Source organism: Haemaphysalis longicornis, unplaced genomic scaffold (assembly GCF_048455015.1).
Source record: "Haemaphysalis longicornis isolate Haplotype H1 unplaced genomic scaffold, Haemaphysalis longicornis Haplotype H1 scaffold_9, whole genome shotgun sequence".
NCBI lineage: Eukaryota > Metazoa > Arthropoda > Arachnida > Ixodida > Ixodidae > Haemaphysalis > Haemaphysalis longicornis.
Window position 1 is genome coordinate 15,227,889 of NW_027526460.1, and position 18,958 is coordinate 15,246,846.

General features: G+C 49.5%; 1 protein-coding gene across 5 annotated transcripts in view; it reads left to right on the forward strand.

The window, feature by feature from the left end:
* Positions 1 to 18,302, forward strand: part of Isha (Insulator su(Hw) mRNA adaptor) — a 75,505-nt gene extending 57,203 nt beyond the window's left edge. For all 5 annotated transcript variants that reach the window (XM_077682454.1, XM_077682455.1, XM_077682456.1 and 2 more), the window contains one exon: positions 15,027 to 18,302. In XM_077682454.1, coding sequence (XP_077538580.1) covers positions 15,027 to 18,037 — 3,011 coding nt within the window. In that variant the 3' untranslated portion in view covers positions 18,038 to 18,302. The remainder of the gene's footprint in view (positions 1 to 15,026) is intronic.
* Positions 18,303 to 18,958: the final 656 nt, after the last annotated feature.

Here is an 18,958-nt window from a genome sequence, read left to right on the forward strand (position 1 = left end):
TATGCGTGCAACTGCCTGGCAGTGTCGTGATGGACCGAGTCGCACTTGTATGCAAGTGAAAGCTGATTGCCACTCAAGGTCTGTCACTTGTTCAAGCACAAGAGAAGTATTGTTGCCGAAAATTTCGCCACACGGAAGGAAGCAAACTTTTAAGGGGGGACGTGGCTTTCAAAATCAACTTTTTTATTTCTGTGTGGATTTTGATGAAAATTGGCACAGCAACTGGAAATGCTTCTGTGATAACACCATAAAAATTTCAAGGTAATATTTTGATAACTTTTTCATTTATTAAATTTTCTTTCTGTTCCGCTTGTACCGAGCTTGAGCGACTTATAAAACATGATAGAAAACTGTTCATTCCCAAATGAATGGACGAGGTCGTGACATTTTTAATTTTTTTTTACAACACAATGTTGTTTAGTTTTCATTTTTTTAGAGGTTAATGTGCAACAGGCATGTCGACTGTAAACGAATATTTGAATAAAAAAAATCACAAAAAACAAATCTGGAAAACCAAAAGTGTCACGACCTGAACTGTTCATCAAGGAATGTAATGCAAGAAACGGAATCAAAATAGACCCAGCAGTCACGAAGAAATCCCTGGAACAAGCGACACAGGCGGCAAAAAAAAACTGTTTTGAGAAAACGGCTTCCGAAGTTGCAACATAGGTTTCACTTATCAAAAGTCGTCACGGTTGTAACCTTTCATGTCCTTTTGAACATGGGGCTTCTGGAAGGCCTTGCCTTGAAATTGGAGTGCCTTTTACAGCCTTTCTCTTTCCACAAAACATCATTTTCAGATCTTCTGTGAAGAGTACATATGTAGCCCAGTTAGCAGACCAAACGGAGGGGGGAGATGGCTTTCAATGCAAAGTAGGCTAGCTGGTTGGCTGTATCGCACTGGACAACTTCCCTTTGCAGTGTTGTCCCCATGGCAACAAGTGAAGCATTTTTTTTACTTAAATTTGAAAATTTCTGGCTTCTTTTATGTTTTATTACTTTGCCTGGCGCAGCAACTTAGTACTCATGCGTGCAGGTGTTCATTGCCAAAAGTTTGCATACCACAAGGATGCAAATGAGCTACTTTGAAGCTTGGTATAATATTGTGCATAACTCCAACTTTGATACAAAGGGGTCTTTTTTCACTACTTTTGACGTTCAAGGCATCCAATATTTCTCGCAATTGATTGATTGATTGTAGGGTTTTACGCACCGACGCAACGCAGGCGATGAGGCGCGCCGTAGTGGAGGACTCCGGATTAATTTTGACCACCTGGGGATCTTTAACGTGCGCCGAAATCTCGCACACACGGGCGTTTTTGCTTTTCGCCTCCATCAGAAAAGCGGCCGCCGCGGCCGGGAATCGAACCCGCGACCTCGTGCTCAGCAGCGCAACGCCTTAGCCACTGAGCCACCGCGGCGGGTAATATTTCTCGCAGCACAGTCATTATGCCCTAAGCCATAGATTATATGCATTGGTATCAATAATTTTCCTTAAAAAATCACTGTTAAATGCTGCGACAGTAAGGTAAATTTTTAACGCAGAGAACATATTTTTTATTCTATATTCCTAACTCAAATCTGTTTACATGATTATTAGAAGTGCACGGGAAATGTTGCTCAAGAAAGGCGATATGGCTCGCGCGCATCGCAGCGCACGCTTACCGCGACATATCGTACTTTGATTATCCCTTATATGGCTTGTCAGGCCGCTTTTAAGATTGAATCTAAAGTCGCAGGCATTAATTACAACTACTGGCGTTCAATAGTAACCGGTTTCGCAGACATGTGATGCTCCAATGCGCATCGGCTATGCTGTGCGCACCGCAGCATTTGACGCGTCGACCGTTTCTTTTCCAAGGCCCAAAATCAAAACACAGCAAGAACTAAGCGTGTAAACATCGCAAATCCGACTAAAAGTTCACTTCACGAACCGCTATCACAAGCGCCCACACCGCGTCACCCTCCGGGGTCTGGCGACGGTAGAGTCATGCGCACCACGAAGCGTTCGATGACCTTCGCCTTTTGAGCCACACAACTTCCCGTAATCTGGCTCATGATCTTAGGCCTTCCCATCGCGATAACGTCCGTGTTAAATACCACAGGCTGAACAGAAACTTGGCCGAGCGAAGCTAGCGAAGCAGCGAAAATGAACTCAAACCGCCCAGGCGCCCACGCTACGCAGCTCAGGCAGCCGCCATCTTACATTGCGCCGCGACACCCAATCAGAAGGGTCATCTTAGCGCGCCCCGACCGGAGGACGAATACCGCTTCAGCATCTATTTCTAGCTTCGTTTGTGCATCGTTTCTTTTCTGCCGTTCGTGCGTTTGTGAATGAACGAAGATAAAAGAGACGAGCGGAGCCCGAAAGACGAACGCTCGGCCGGTGTAACAATATCAAAATGGCCACGCCCGGTGGCACCGTTGCGGAGATACAGCGCCCCGAAAATTGCCGTTTTTTCGCCCTTTTGCGCTGATTGTTTGTCACTCGCCTGGCAAAACTATTTTTTTATGCCACTTTGCGACGCTTTTCAGCGGTAAAACTTTGCAGACGCACAGAATAGGAAACATAGAAGCCGAATATGTGGCTTTCAAAAAAAACGATGTTTTGGTCATTTTTCTGAAGTTGAAAGCCGCGTCCCCCCTTAACTCTTTCGTTACGGCGGAAAAACGGCCGACTTTAACCCTTTGGGGGTCGAATTTTTTTGAAAAAAACTTTCCCTGGTGGTCAAATTAGTTTATTGCGGATTTGGAATGTACAAAATGTCTAAAGTCAGGATTAAATGGTAAAAAATTATCAGGAACAGTATTTTGGGGTCAGCATCACTTAGAACTGAAAAATGTTCAATAGTATTTCAGAGTGTGGTATTCCTTGAAACACGGGTCTACGCACAGTGCCTTATCGCAGTCTGCACGCATAAAGCGCTGTCCGAAAATGAGCTGTCTTCTTCCGAAGAAAGACTGTCTTCCGATTCAGACTCGGTGAAAGGAGCAAACTCGGAGTCAGAAGAGTCATCGCGGTCGATGTCATCAGAGCGGGCAGTTCGTTGGGCCGCTTTGCCGTGCATCTGAAGAACTCAAAGGCAACCCAGTAAACGAGGAGAGTGAGAATAACTCATGCACGCCGGTGATAAACAAGCTAATAGCAGCACCAATATAGATAGAAATCAACCTCCGCCACCCCCGCAACAGAGTCTCCAATTAGGTTACTTCAGTTCCAAGCAAGGAGGGCAAGAATACCTAGTGAGTGTGGGTAATAAACAAGATAAGAGCAGCGCCAATATAGATCGAAATCAACTTCCGCCGCCCCTGATAGTGAGCGCCGATCAAGTTTCGCGCGCCTCCGATGCGATCACGTGGCGAAACTGAAACCACGAAACGCATTGACACGTACAGACGCCGTAACGCGCCGAAGCCAGAGAGTTGTTTTTCACCGCAAGAAGGTAGCACAATCAAATTTCAAACACTTCTTGTAAGTCCCAGGAGGTGGCAGCACCTCCCAGGGAGCATGCATCGTTAATATGGCGCGAAATTTCAAACGGATGCTCGAAATCGTACCCGTACGGCAAAGACCTTGCGGGACGGAAAACCGCCGCAGTACACATACGGCAAAAACAAAACGTTTTTTTTTTTCTCTTGAGCTACTGGACACACGTAGCCTTGCTATGCATGAAATTGTAGCTTATAGATTGCTCTTCGAAACACAAAGCAGCAGTTTTGTTAAAGGTACAATTACTTACAGTTTATTCGTCAAGTAATCAGAAAAAAGCCCCCAAGAAAAGTATACGATAAACACAAATCGGCACTTTTACCGAGACTAAAAATTATTTCAGGTATTTTAAGATGTACAAATTGTTCCTACGTTTCTTGGCTATGATTCAATATATAAATCAGCAGTGTACACCAAGTTTTGGATTTTTGAGGGCCCATCAACCTAGCGCAACTGACGGCTGTGCCACGCTGCGAGGGCACTCAAGGGTGAGTGAGTCTCTGTAAAATGTACATCCAAGCACCGTACTTACTCGATTCTAACGCGCACTTTTTTTCCGGAAAAATAGGTCGAAAAATCGCATGCGCGTTGAATCGGATACGAAACCGAAACCGAAACCGCGGAAATTTCGTCCCACCCATCGCCATCGCCATGTCAAGTTGGCGCTAAAGCTTTTAGCAACGATTTTTCAGACGCAGGAAGTATAGGGGCCTAGGCTTTTCTATCGGCGTTCACACAAATCGTCAAATCGTTCCACTTGCGCGCTTGATAACAGCAATGGCAGCAGCTGCTCTTACGCGTTCAAAACGAGCGGTCGGCTGAAGCGTGCGCCTCTGGAGAAGCTCGCGGGATGGGCGTGTGAGGTGTGGGCCACGATCCCATCGACCATGGTTGAACGTTAGTTCGGAAGTGTGGCATCGCGTACGTGCTTGGCAGCAACGAGGACGAGATGTTGTGGTCAGCGGAGAGCGACGAGGAGTGAGATGAGTGAGATTACTTCTGGAAATAAATCACCCGTTTCTCTTGCATTCGTTTTTCTTGCTCACACAGTTCCGTGCGCGTTACAATCAGAGGTGCAAGTTTTTTCGGTTTTTTGACAGGAAATTCGGGTGCGCGTTAAGAATCGGGGGCGCGTTAGAATCGGGTAATTGCGGTATACTCTTTTGTGTCCTCGCACAAAATCCTTATCAGTTTGGTGGTAAAAAAACGAGAAAAAAAAATTACACCATCTTCCCGTGGGGAACCCTGATGAGGATGCGAAGCATCGTGGCGGTTCCGTGTGGTTCCATTGTGTTGCCGTTATGTTGAGTGATCTGGTTTTTACTAGCGCCAGAGGGAATTCCGCGTCCGGGTCCACATTGGTGGCAAAGGCACGCAAGTGCTGTTGTGTTACGGTGAGTAGGCGGTGGTTCTCGAGGCGCCAAAACTCGTCCATCGTGTTCTTGTCGATGTTGTCTGTGGTAGAATCGGTAGTCTCCGTCAGCTTTGGTGAGGTAAAGGTTGTTGACATTGGTGTACCGGCTGAGAGCAATGTACACGCCCTCCTCTTCGCAGCTTTGTCTTCTCGTTCTTCTTCTTCTTCAGCGGTTCCCCTACGGGAAGATGACGACGGTGGTTGAACGCGAATCTATCTCGTGATGGATTCTTTGGTTGGCCAAACACTAGGGGCATCCTGCCACAATCAGCATCAGAGGCGCTGCGGACGGGGCTGGCTGAGCTGCAAGGCGCGTGGCGCTTCGCGCCACAGCTTTCCCATGGGAAATTCAACATCCCCTTCTAAAGTTTTCAGTTCGTCGTTTCCGTTGATGTTCAGCTTCGCGTGCCTTCGTTGTATCAGTAGCTTCTTGACGTAGTTTGAATGAGTCAAGGACATAAGGCACGTTCGTAGCACTTGCTCCTGTCCCGGATTTGTAGCGTAGTGGGAAGAGCACTGCGTACCTCCCGCTGCGGCCAGAGAGTCGTGGGATCGAAACCGGGCGCCGCTAACTATTTCTTTTTTTTATAGTGTAGTATCGCGGAGCTGTGGGTGTAAGGAGGAGAGTTGCGCATGCGCAGTGAGCGTGTGGACGGTGCCGCCATCAACGACGGAGGACCAGGCGAGCCTAAGAAATGCTCCGCATAAAAATCAAGCGCTCTCGACAAGCGTCGCACCTGAACCCTGCAGCGCTAATCTGACACGAGGGCCAGGTTATCCTGAAGGTGATAGCGCGATACGGCGCGGTGCATTTGGCAAAATATCCCGGCTGTACGTTCTCAAGACCCTAAACACAAAATCAAAACCACAGTCGTCAGATAAGGAGCCCGTTTTGTTTATAAATACAGCGCGGAGTCACAACGAAATTACCTGCCAGCGCTTGTTGAAGTGCGAGGCACCTGAACCGGAGCTTCGTCGTCCTAACTGAAATCTGAAGATCCCATATCATTGCTTGACCCCTCACTGCTGCTGGAATCAGAAAAATCGACAGCAGGAGCTGTCGAAGTGCTTGCTACAGCAGTCCGACTGTGTGGAGCGCGGCGCGAACCCGACGCCATTTTTCCTCCTCCTCCCCTCTACCGTTGGTTCAAATTTCTCTTGCTCACCGGCACCACACGAGGCACATAAACAAACGAAACCAAAATTGAAAGAGAAGTTGCCAATGAACACACCAGGTGGCGATAGTTGTCTGTGGAGCGCGGGTTTCAGATTTTGCGGGAGATTTAAAATCATCGGACGCCGGCTTCCAATTGCCTATGGCGCCGTCGTGAAAGAATTAAGTGATTTATTCGAAGGTCGCTTGGGATTCGCCAGTGCTTGTGCCGTCTGGGCAGTGCGAGCATTGGACATCTCGGGAGACGGCCTCGCATGCACTAGCCGCTATACTAGCATCGTATCTAAATTGGTGTACGCGTGAAATATTACTTCAAAACCATTCTTTGGTTTTTGTACTCAACCACGCATAAGACGGCACTTGTGGCGACATCTGGGGTTGCAGACAACTGCAGTGTCAGCTTCTTGCGGACCGTTTCGCTTTCGTTCGCGGCTGCAGTTTCATTCTCCTGGGTTGTTTGAGGGCAGGTAGAGTGCCACAACATAATGTGAGTGCGATTCATAATATATCTGTTGCCGCCACTACCGAGAATCGGGTTGAAACGTGGCAGACGATGCATGTTGGTGTTCTTTTTTTCTTCATTTTTGAGTGCGAGTGCAGTCGCAGTCATGGTGTTTTAAGTGTTGCGAAGCGAAGAAATCACATGATCAACTTTTCAGTGATACCATCTATACATGTCACTCCATGAGATGTGTCGCACACTTAACTGATCCCAGTAAAGCAGGTAAGTATGCTGGGAGAAACACGGTCAATTCATATCACATTCAAACAAAACTTGGTGGGAATAAACAGAATTTTATTCTGCACTGTAGGCTTGACCGATGCGCAACCATTTTCAACGGCCTGATGCTGTTGAGATATGCAGTGTGCTGCGGCGCTACATCCAGGGAGTACAAAGAATAGACCACACGGAATACAACCACCACTTTTTCTAAGTGCAGAATGCTTTAGGGGCCCGGCTTGTCGTCAAGCGTCCAGTGTAACGGTATCTAGCTGCCATGGTCACTGCGTCATGCACTCAAACAGAGGCTTCGAAAAGATCACCACCTTCACTGGTCGGGATAGAACCTGGGTCCCTTGTGTTACGAAGCTTATGTCTGTCCCATTGCGCCACAGAGGCATATGTTACTTAAATGCAAAGTGCTGGGGGAGGTCTCTGCATTGCGCGCTTGCCACAGGCACTGCCATTGCTAGGCCACAAGTACGCAGTAATATAAAGTAAGGAAAGCATCATGAATTAACACAATTACTCATTTGTTATGGTGCCAGAGGCCGTCTGACACGGAGTTCTGGGACTTCAAACCTCCTGCTAAAACTCAAAACGGCATTATGCAGACAACTAGCGCCATCTGGCTTATTAATTGGCAACTCCCTTTTCAGATTTAGTTTTGTTTGTTGGCATTTCGAAAGTGGAGGCACCATTGCGAGCGAAATTTGAACGCAAAGTAGCTCCGAGTTAAGCGGAAGTGGTGTCTAGTTCACGCCGCGCTCCACAAAGGCTGCCTACCGTCGCTGGGACTTCGGCAGCTGCCGCTGCTGATTTTTCTGACTCCAACAGCAGTGATGGCTCCAGCTACGGCGTGGGATTGTCCAGGGGTGGAGCAGCTGCACCATTTGCGCCATTGAGGGCCAAACTTGTTTACCTGCGCCATCCTGCTCCGAATCTCCCCTATTTCGCCAAACTTGATCAGCGCTGTCCTGCGCCACAGCGCCCAAATGAAGCCAGGAGATACGACCATCATGACGTCCCGTGCCCAAAAAACTTAACTGAAACATCGTGTTTTGAGTATCAAGGCGGTTAGGATTTCAGTTTCATCAAGGCTATACGAGTGGTGAGGGAAGTTGGCTTTTGCTTAGCTGTGAGGCCGTGGGCACTTCAGATTTATGCGTGTCTCATTTGCACGATGCACAAATGCCCTCATCCTGTCGCGGACACCAATTTGTGAGGGAAAACCACCGCAGGTTCTTTCCAGGTATTCAGCGGCGACTGGGACTTGCCACAGTACCAATTACTAGACGAGGGCGCTTGGCAACGGCACAAAGAAACACACATTCTTGAACCAACACCTACACGGCAGGCAATTACAACTCAAAGCTAACTGACACATTCAAGAGCAGAGCGCGCCAAGGTTTCATGCCTCCACGAGTCGGGAGTTGCGCCTCGGCTCCAGGATTCCAAAGCTCCAGGTAGATGCTTTTCGAGCTCGTGTCCCGAAAACCCAACGAGCTTCGAGTCTTCCATCTGATGTCGCGCTCCTCGAACCTGTTCCGTCCACTCCTCCCGGCGTTCTCCCCCCGTTCCAGCCTGGTCTCTCCACCTCCTTGCTTGTGGCCACTTCCCGTTGGCCCATGCCATTTCCTTGTGTGGCTTGCCGCTGCTTTCTCCTCGGCGCAACCACACTGGGGGCAATCCCCGCAGCCCGCATTCGCGCCACGAGCACTGTGAGGGCGCATTTCGACCACGCTGTCGTCGTCGTCATCACAAGCTTTTCGTCTCCCAGAGATGCAACAGCCAGGTCTCCAATGAAGTGAAAGGGGCCACCAGCTCTGCTGCTTCTCCAATCTTGCACCACTAGTGCGAGCTGTGCCTTTTTCTTTTTTTTTGTCACATTGTAAACAGATAGAAAGCAGAATAATATTCGTGTGAAAAGTTGTAGTGTGTCAGAGGTGAACTTCAATTTAGTCGACCATTTTTGACGAGTGTGGTTGCATGTATTGAACAAACAAGGTCTTGAATGCTTAGCCCTTGCTTGTTAATTCGGTTTGCCTTTGTTGTGAAGTAATTGCTCATTTTCGCCTATGAGCTTTGGGGTTGGCTTTGGTTGTCTGGAGAATGGTCCAGCACTGATTATGCTTTCTAACGTGGTCTCGTTACGTAGTCGACATACGTTCGTCGGCACTTGCAACCCTGTTACGGGTGAAGACAAAGCTATGTTCTGCTTCGCACATGCTGAAACCTCTGTTCGATAGTAAAAATGCAAGCGCATGCCTTGTTTTACGTAATGCCACCGTGAGTTCGCTTGACACTGCCGTCTACTGGACACGAAACGAGGCCTGTTATCTGATCCCCTTCGACTCTGTGTGCGTGGGGTTTACCCTTTGAACTGCGATAACGCGGCGCACTAGCTGCGGCTGAAGGTGACTGCATATTGTAGCATATTGTAGATTCCCAGATATAGTACAAGAACTGTGTTCCTTGTTCGGTGTAGGTTCTAGTGCACGGTAGAACGCCTGATAAATAGATTAAATTAATTGGCAGGGGGCTGGCACAGCAGCCTGAATAAGACAAAAGGTAGCATCGAAATTGTTCTGTATGAATGGCTTCGAACAATTTTGTAACGAAAGACTTCATGCGTTTTCTGGAACACTGCTGCAACACTGTGACCAGTTTAAACTCTCGCCAATTGTCGGCGAGACAGTGAACCTGTTCGTCTCATTGTTAGTTTACTGTTTATAGAAACGCAGCGCCGCTGCCGCTTTCAGTTACGCACGAGCACGGCCATTGTGGACTCTACTCAGCGCCTTGGGTGGCACTAGGGTCCGATTATTTTTATCGCGGCATTTCTCCACTTCCGTTTGTCTCTTGTTGCTGTAGGCAACCGCAGCACTGGCAGCACTAGGCTTTCTCCACCCTCATCCGGGAGCTTTATGTGCTTTCTGGCGAGTCCGGTCACCAGTGTATGGTGTGGCGGTGCATGGCTTGGCCATGGCGTTGAGCAAAGAGCGTAAAAATATCTGCAAGTATTCTTGAAACAGTATACATCAGAGTTTGGGTGCATTTTGGCGTCACGCAAAGGGGAGCATTATGCCTTCTGCACTGTGTGCAATTGTGATATTAGCATCTCGCACGGCGGTAGAACTGACGCCGCTACGCACGTTGCATCGAAGAAGCACACCAGCAACTTTCAGAGCAAAGAGAAGCAACATCGTCTACAACAATTTTTTGGTCGAGAAGGCAGCGACGTCATACGTGCAGAATGCCTGTTCACAGATTTCTTGCTGGAGCACAACATCCCGCTGAGTGCATCTGAGCACGTCGGACCGTTGCTGCGCAAAATGTTTCTGAAGTCGGACATTGCGAAGCGCTACGCATGTTCTAGGACTAAGGCCACGGGAATCGTTGGTGAGATGGCACGCCACGCACAAGAGAGCACGGTGAGCGCCCTGAAAAAGGGAGTGCTTTCAGTTGCCATTGACGGCACTAACGACAGCCAAGCACAGCTGTACCCGATTGTCGTTACGTATTTCGTTAAAGAAGTGGGCTTTGTCAAACGCAAACTGCTTGCGTTGAGCACCTTGGAGGGCCATTCTACAGGGCGCAACATCGGCGCATTGATTATAGGTGCCCTCACTTCAATGAACATACCGTTGTCTAACTGCATAGCTTTTGGTTCTGACAACGCCAATGTAATGCTGGGAAGGAAAAATGGCATGGCGGCAGTGCTGACGGAGGCCAATGAAAATGTTATCATAATTGGTTGTCCTTGCCATTTGATAAGCATTGCGGCTGAAAAAGCAGCATCCTGTCTCCCGGCTAAGGTGGACGAAGTCCTCGTGGATATTTCTTTTATTTGGAAAAGAGTACGAAGAGAAAAGTTGCCCTGGAACAGTTCCACAAAATGCACAACGTTGAGTTCCAAAAATTCCTGAAGCATGCGCCCACCCGGTGGCTGTCGCTGGGGGAATGCCTGCAAAGGCGACTAAATCAATGGACACCTCTGTCGAGTTTTTTCCTTCGTGAGGTTAAGAAAGAAGGCACAAGTCCACAATTTGTCGTTCTACCAAATTCCAAAGACGACGGTGGCGTCAGCGCCAACTGCACAGTCGGAGCCCATTCTGTGCCACCAGAAGAGAAAAAAAGACCACAGAAACTACACCAGCGACATTGAAATAGGCTAAGAGCACTGGTGCAGCAGACAAGGCTGAAGGGTCACCATGTATAACACGTGAGGAACGGCTGTTCATGTTCTTGAGCTCTGATCTCAACAAAGCATGCTGCCTTTTTTTGAAGACAACTATCTCTGCTTTTGAGGCATTGGACTGCAAGCTCAAGCTCCTCAAGTACACGTGCTGCGATCGCTGGTTTGGGCTTCTTGTAGAGCTCCTGTCAAGGTTCGTGAGGCCAGGCTTGCTAAAGGAGCACAAGGACCTACTTGAGATTTGTTACAAGAGTCGCGGTGCACAGAGGGATGATAAAGACATTGTGATCGGTTGAGAAGCTAAACACATTGTAGGTAGACTCTTGCCAAGTGAACGACAACAATTTTTTGAGGCAGTTCGAAGATATATGGTCACTGCTTGTGACTATATTCGCCTCAAATTTCCATTGGCTCACGATGCACTCGGTAACGCACGTGTAGCGGACCTGAAATCCATCGGAACCTTGTCATTTCGGAACATCCTCTTTTTTGTGGAGCCGTTTCCAGCCTTATTGCCGTTGGAGCAGCAAGAGTCTAAAGACGAAGCTCTCAACATTCTGGAGATAGAATTTTTAAATCTGCAGGCGTTTGACATTCCTCCAAATGTGCTTCAAGAGGAGCGAGCTGATGTCCAGTGGAACACCATTTTCCACATCAAAGGTGCAGGCGGACTCCTGAAGTTTGGCCGTATCCCGACAGTAATACTTGGAATCCTGTTGATACCACACAGCAATGCTGAATGCGAAAGGCAGTTCAGCGTAGTAAAGAAAAATCGCACCCAGTTCCAAGCATCCATGTCTGACGCAACCCTTGGCAACGTTCTTTTGGCGAAGTGTCACAGGGGCGAACATTGTTATGCCCGACAGTATTCCCAGGACTTCCTGAAAAAGGTGGCGTCAGCCACGTCGAAGATTTAGCAAGTCTCCAGTGTTGTAGCTTGTTGTTAGTTTAGACGAAACAACAAAACAGTTCAGTTCCTACTGTTTTGTATTGCGCTTGGCAGTACTATTTCCAGGACTTACTTTCTGAAAAGGGTGGCGACAGCCACGTCGAACATTTAAGTGGTGCAGCTTGTTGGTAGTTTGGACGAAGAAACAGTTCATTTCCTGCTATATTGTAAGTAAATAAAAAAATTTGTGTAAAGTTACCCATTCTGTTGTTTCTTTCGAGTTTTCTTTGCACGCACTGGCCGATTGGCGCAAGCAATGTTGTCTTACGTGACCCTGTTTGTCGGGGATATTCCATGTTTTACGAAACAATTACCTTCTACAGTAACAAAAACAAGCCAGGTGCAGATAATCAAAAAAAAAAGCAACAGCAGAAAACAGTCCGTGCACGAGTATGGTAGCACCATCTGGGAAGACTGACGGCAAGAAGCGCTGCAGCCGAATCACGCAGTGCAAGTTTGTATACGCGCGCTTATGACTTCATTGCTGAAGTCCCGAAAACACAAGATTTGGCAGGAGAATCAAAATTTCAGCCTCAATTGATTAATTTTTCAGTGAATACGGCATCATTTGCTGCCGGACAAGCGCTAGCAGCACTATAAAACACGAAATCTTTTGTATTTTGGCCTCGCGGCTCCTTTAAGCTGGTACTTCATCCATGGTGCTTCTTCTATACTGCGATCAATATTGGCCCCGTCGCCATAGTTTCTGTGGTTTATCTATTGCGTTCCCGGTACGATGCCAGCGAAGCATCACAATATAGTGTCGGAGAAGGGATTCTGTAATAGGTCAGACGTTTACGACAAATCACTGTGTTAATTGCCTGTGACATGCTTTGAAATGTGTAGTCCTGAAAGAAACAATGTGGATTAAAAACTCTATTTTAAATGCTAATATTGTTTGGATACCTAAAAAAATCTTGCATCCGTGTTTGATAAATTGAATCAACTCCAGCAGTCTATGTCTTACTTTTCCAAATGTTAAGACCTAGGGAAAACATCTTATACTCCATTGAACTGGGCATTCTTTCTCCCCTGCCTTTCTATCTAGTACTGAGACTAGTAAAGCTGCCCATGCAGAGAATCACTGGAAGCTTGCATATATGGTCAACTGACCATCTGCAACCAAAATTGCTTTCTGTATCAAGCATTTAAGCATACTACTACTGTCGCAACTGCCTTGTCTGACAAAATAAAGCAAAGCTAAGAATGTGGGCTGGTGACTGGATTTTAAGAATGCTTGGAGTATATTCCGCATCTTCATAAGAGAACATTGGCATGCTGAGAAATTTATACATCTTGGAGCATGGGAATAGAGTATAAAAACAGACACACGGCAAAGGAATCAGTCCGGATAGTTTATAGTATTCCAGCAGGGTTTCTTGCTGTTTGAAAAACTGTTTGGTCTGGGTTTAAGTGGCTGAGATAGCTGCACCTTTGTAAGCAATTGTTTGGCCTGAAATATTACCCATTTCAGTGCTTGGTACCCTCGGCTTATAACCTTTCAAAGGTCCCTCGAAAGTATGGATTAAAACACCACACTAATGTTGCTTCAAAGCAGAGTGTACGTGGGGAAGATAAAAGTAGCAATTTCTTGAGATTACGCATAGAACAGATTCAGGAAAAAAAGTGCCAACTTCGGGCTTGGAATGCATCTCCCATTCAATGACCTCGTAAGGGGCCTACAGTGTCCAGCGAATCCTGGTGTAATTGTGGTTTATTTGAGCATTGCTGCCATAAAAACAACAGTAAAGCCTAAGTACCATGCCAACACTGAAGCCACATTGAAGTGGTACGGTAAGCTGTAGTGTGACTCGAGGGTTTTGAAATGGGCGTCCAAAACTTGGAAGTGAGCGCTCTGCGTAGGACGCTCATGGCGCAGGAAGAGTCACAAAGCTCTGCTGGGCCTGCAAGTCTCAGTATTGAAGAAATGCAGGCAAAAACTGCGTTTTGAAGAGCAGCAGCATTGGGATCATGAAGGCAGCCTGCAAAAAAAAGGAGCATTTATCACGTGTTATTGTTGGCAAAAGATGAACAAAATTTGGGGGCCAATGGGGCGAGAGGGAGTAGTCTGTGCACAAAGCAAAGACTTTGCAGAAAGGCAGCTTATGCCATAGCACAAGTGAGGGGGAAGGGGAGTGGCAGTTCACTCACTATTTAGTACTGAATTCATCCATTGAACTGTCTCTCAATTCATTGAGCTGTCTGGAGCTTCAATTCTACTGCACTGTAGAAACCTGCATAAGTCTTGCCTTGTTTTTGCTAGCTGACCAAAAGTGAGCTACACTGTGACCAGAAGTTATTAGAAAACCTGAATGATTTTCACCTGTTAAAGAAGCCATTTCACTATCTGTCGAAGCTTTGCACCTTTTTGTGCAATTCATGTCTGAAATTTTGGCATCATTCATATCCGCATTGAGCATTCCCGAGTTCGAAAAGTGGCTCCATTGTGTTACAATGTCTTAGTCGCCATTGGTCTCATAGCTTTATTTGCACTTATACGATGAGCTTTGCCCCTTGGGAACATAATCATTATCCGCTTGTAGAACTGAATGCATCTTTCAAATCACTTGATTAATCACAAAAAACACTTTTTTTTTTTCACAAGAAGGCATTTCTAAGATCCCAGTAACCAGCATGCACTTCAGATCGTGGTGCATGGAGTGGACTGCTGTGATATGCGAAAAGTGCAGCAAACAACTCAAATGAGTGCAGCTCGTTCATGGCACGGAAGGGGGGATTTAGTTTCAGTGGTTGCTTTGTTGGTCAAAGTGCCTTGCTCTTGCCATAGCCTCTTCATCCCACAGCATGATGTGAATGAAGTAGGGGGTAATTATAAAATGTGCTTTAAACGGGGGTGTGGGCAAGGCAAAAGATTATTCTCTTGTGAAAAGTCATTCCAGTTTTACACTACTGACATTGCAGGGTATATCAAAGGCCATTTCAAACTTCAGAGCAGGCTTTTTAGTGGGTCAGTTCTGTTCCTTTCCTTCTCTCTACTTGTTTTTTTTTTTTTTTTTTTCTGCATTTTGTGGTGGGTGGTCGCCGGTGCCTGATTGCCCCGTTGTGTGTGCTCGCTGCAGGCATGCTGCCCTCCCAGGGCCTGGTGATGCCCCAGATGCAGCTGCCGATGGGCGTGCCGCCACCGCCCAACCACATGCTCATGGTGCCGCCCAACAGCTCCCAGACTCTGCTGGGCCCCAGTGCGCTGGGCCTGCTTCCCCCGCACCTGGGCCTGCCCGGAGCCGCCCTGGGCCTGCCCCTGCACCCGCCCATGAGCATCCCGGTGACGTCGCAGGCACCTGTGATGCCCGTCGTTACCATGGCAGGCTCTGCGGCCACATCCGCCGGCCAACCCGCACCCACTGTGCCTGCACCCGCGGCTGAAGGCCAGGGCACAGATGTGGTCCCGATGGCCATTGACGGCGATGCGACTCCCACCGACGAAGACGGGACCAGCGAAGCAAGCCGCATGGGTCTCGTTCCCCCGCCCGCTACCAGCGAAGCGAGTGCGGCCAGCCACAAGGAATCCGTCAGTAACACGAAACCAGGCGGCAGCGAGTTTGGTGGGGTGCCCCCAGGCGGCTTTGGACCCCTGGCTGCTCCTCCAGGAGTCCCGAGCCAGTTTGTGACCCAGGGCCTGTGTGTCAAGGAGAAGGCTGAAGCAGAGGCAGCAACCAAGCCCAGCAAGTCTCCCACTGCTGGATCTAGTCACGAAGCACCCAGTGCAGATGCCAAGGCCAAACAGTCGGACACAGCTGAGCCTGATAAGATGCAAGTAGACAAACCTGGCTCTTCTGGACCGCAGGCCCCCGAGGCGAGGCAAGAAGGCCTCGCCTTTGAAGCGCCGCCCGCCGCCATCCCCATGCCTGTAGGGATGCCCGGAATGCCGTCTCCTCCCATGCCGCCCAGGGGATTCGGGGGGCCACCCGTGCGTTTTGCGGGACCGCCAATGTTTCCCTTTGAAGGTGCTCCTGATGGAAGGCCCAACATGGAGTTTCCTGGTCCTCGGCTGATGGGCCCAGACCCGAGAATGTTGGGTCCCCCCTCTGGTGATTTTCGGCCGCCGGTACCGCATGATCAGGGTGTGATGGCAGGCCCTGGAGAGCAAAGGATGATGGGGGTCCCACTGGAACCGCGCATGCTTGACGGGCATCCAGAAGCTAGAATGATGGGCGGCCCCATGGAACCGAGAATGCATGGGGGTCCTGAGCCAAGAATGATGGGTGGTCTGCCAGAGCCGCGAATGATGGGAGGTCCACTGGAAGCGAGAATGATGGGTGGACCGCCTGAGCCAAGGATGATGGGTGGACCCGAGGAACTCCGGATGCTTGGTGGCCCTCCAGAACATCGAATGATGGGGGGTCCACGGGATCACAGGATGATGGGTGTACCTATGCCAGAGCCCAGAATGATGGGAGGACCTCCAGACCGTCGCATGATGGGTGGACCAATGGATCACAGAATGATGGGAGGGCCAATGGAACACCGCATGCTGGGTGGCCCTCCTGATCATAGAATGATGGGTGGACCTCCAGACCACAGAATGATGGGAGGTCCTCCAAACCACAGGATGATGGGTGGCCCACCAGACCATAGAATGATGGGCGGTCCTCCAGACCATAGAATGATGGGTGGACCTCCAGACCACAGAATGATGGGTGGTCCTCCAGACCACAGGATGATGGGCGGTCCTCCCGACCACAGGATGATGGGTGGACCACCTGACCATAGGATGTTGCCAGGTCCGCCAGATCATAGGATGCTTGGGCCACCTGACTTTAGATTAGGCGGTCCCCCACCAGATTTGAGAACGCTTGGACCTCCGGAACCGCGAATGCTGGCTCCTGGCCCCAATTTGCTGGCACCGAACATGCCACCCATGATGGGGCCTGTTGGTGCAGACCTGAAGCCGCAGCTTGCCAACGCTGATGCCCTCAAAGAGGGTAAGCAGAGGGAGCAGAATGAGGAAGGCAAGGGGGCTGGGTCGGATGACAAGAGAGAAGAGAACGGCAAAGCTGGGAAGCCACCAGCAGGAGGGCCAGATCAAATTTGTGGCAAGGCCAATGGACCAGAGGGCGATGAGAAGCAAGGTTTCGGCTTCTTCGGACCTCCTCGTTCAAGGTTCAGTGACCAAACATCACAACCCGATCGCGGCCCTGATGGCCCCTGGGGCGGCGGTTCAAGGGACAGTGATGAGGCTGGTTTTGGCGGTGACAGGCGTGTCTTCACAAACGCATTCGGTGAGGTGCAGGAGCGACGACGAGGTAGCGGTCGTGAGCGAAGGAGCCGCTGGTCGCGGGACAATGATGAACATGAGTCTCGGTCGCGGTCGGAGCGCAGTGATCGGGACAGGAGTGACCGGGATCGGAGCGAGCGGGACCGCAGTGATCGGGATCGCAATGATCGAGAGCGTAGCGAACGAGACCGAAGCGACCGGGACCGAAGCGATAGGGATCGCAGCGACCGGGACCGAAGTGACCGGGATCGGATTGACCGGGATCGCAGTGATCGGGACAGGAGCGACCGAGACCGGAAAGACAGGGAACGCAGCAGAGACCGCACCGAACGGGACCGGGACAGAGACCGTGAGAGGAGCGACCGTGATCGCGACAGGGGTGACAAAGATCGTAGTGATCGCGACCGAGGTGACCGGGAGAAGGATCGGGATCGCAGTGACCGTGATAGGAACGACAAGGATCGTGACCGCAGCGATAGGGACCGCGACAAGGACAGAGAAAAAGACCGTGACCGAAGCGACAGAGACCGTGATCGTGGGGACAGGGACCGTGACCGGGGCGACAAGGATCGTAGCGAAAGGAGTGAAAGAAGCAGCAGTCGAGGGGACCACAGGCGGAGTCGAGACCGGGAGCGAAGTGCGGGCCGCAGTCACGGGTCTCCAGAACGGTTGCCGTCCGCTGCTGCAGCGCCGACTGCCGAGACGAATGGAGAGTTGAGCAACAGCAGTAACAGCGGCAAGCCTAATGGAAGCACTGCAGAAGTGCCTTTGTTGAAAGACATTGAATCCAAGGCCGCTGATGCAGAGGTGCCCAAGGAAGCAGCAGAACAGACAGGGCCGGAGGTGAAAACGTGATTGCTGCTGGGCGCACTCTCTTTTACCGTGACGATGCATCGAGTGCGTGCGTGCGTGTTTTGTGGGAAACTTGTGTACATAGCTAACAAAGACTACTCCTCGGCAGTTTGGGGACGAAGCAGGGCTTTGCCCCGGGCCTGAGAGAACAGAGAACATAGACGGGCTTCGTGGACTGCAGTCGTGCAGCAAGTCGCCCACCGACCCCCGCGGGTCGCAAAACCAAATAAAACGAAAATAGCGCGGTGCTTGTTTCTGTTGCACGAAACATGCTTTGCCTTTTCTGGTTTGCCCCTCCCACCTTCGCTGGGTGTCTCTCTGAAGAACCAAGAAAACGGTCAGTGTCGCCTCTCAGGCTCTCAGCGAGAGAAGGTGTCGGCGGTGACGCACCTACACACGCAGGGTAAGTGGCCCTCCTCAGTGGACGACTGCTGCTACGGCCACGCCCCCCCTGCTGGACTGTGAACTTTTCATCGGACGCTCGACACAAAGGTAGCGGCTCCCACAACGGCACGCTTTGTCCTCTTGCGGGGTTAATTAACTGAACGGGGGAGTGACTGTGCGACATTTGGTGGTTTTATTTCATGCAGATGGAAAGTAAGGGCTCTTCACCTTTTTTTTTTGTAATTTTTGGCGAGGCTATGTTGTCACCAGACTGTTTTTTTTCTTTCTCGTGATTGCACACAAGTAGGGAGAGTATGGAGAAGTTCTAGAGGCAGTCGTGTGTAGTATGTGTGTGAGCAAAAATAAATGCTGCTGTTTCTCCGTATCTTTCTAGTTTTAATAATAAAGGGTCAGATGGGTGGGGTTTCATCTAGGAGCATTATTTTAGCAGGTGCTGTATGAGGGTGATTTTGCTTGTTTGGGCACCTGCTGCCCTGATTCTGCTTTCACAAGAAAAGCCTTTGCACTGGACATAGCTGT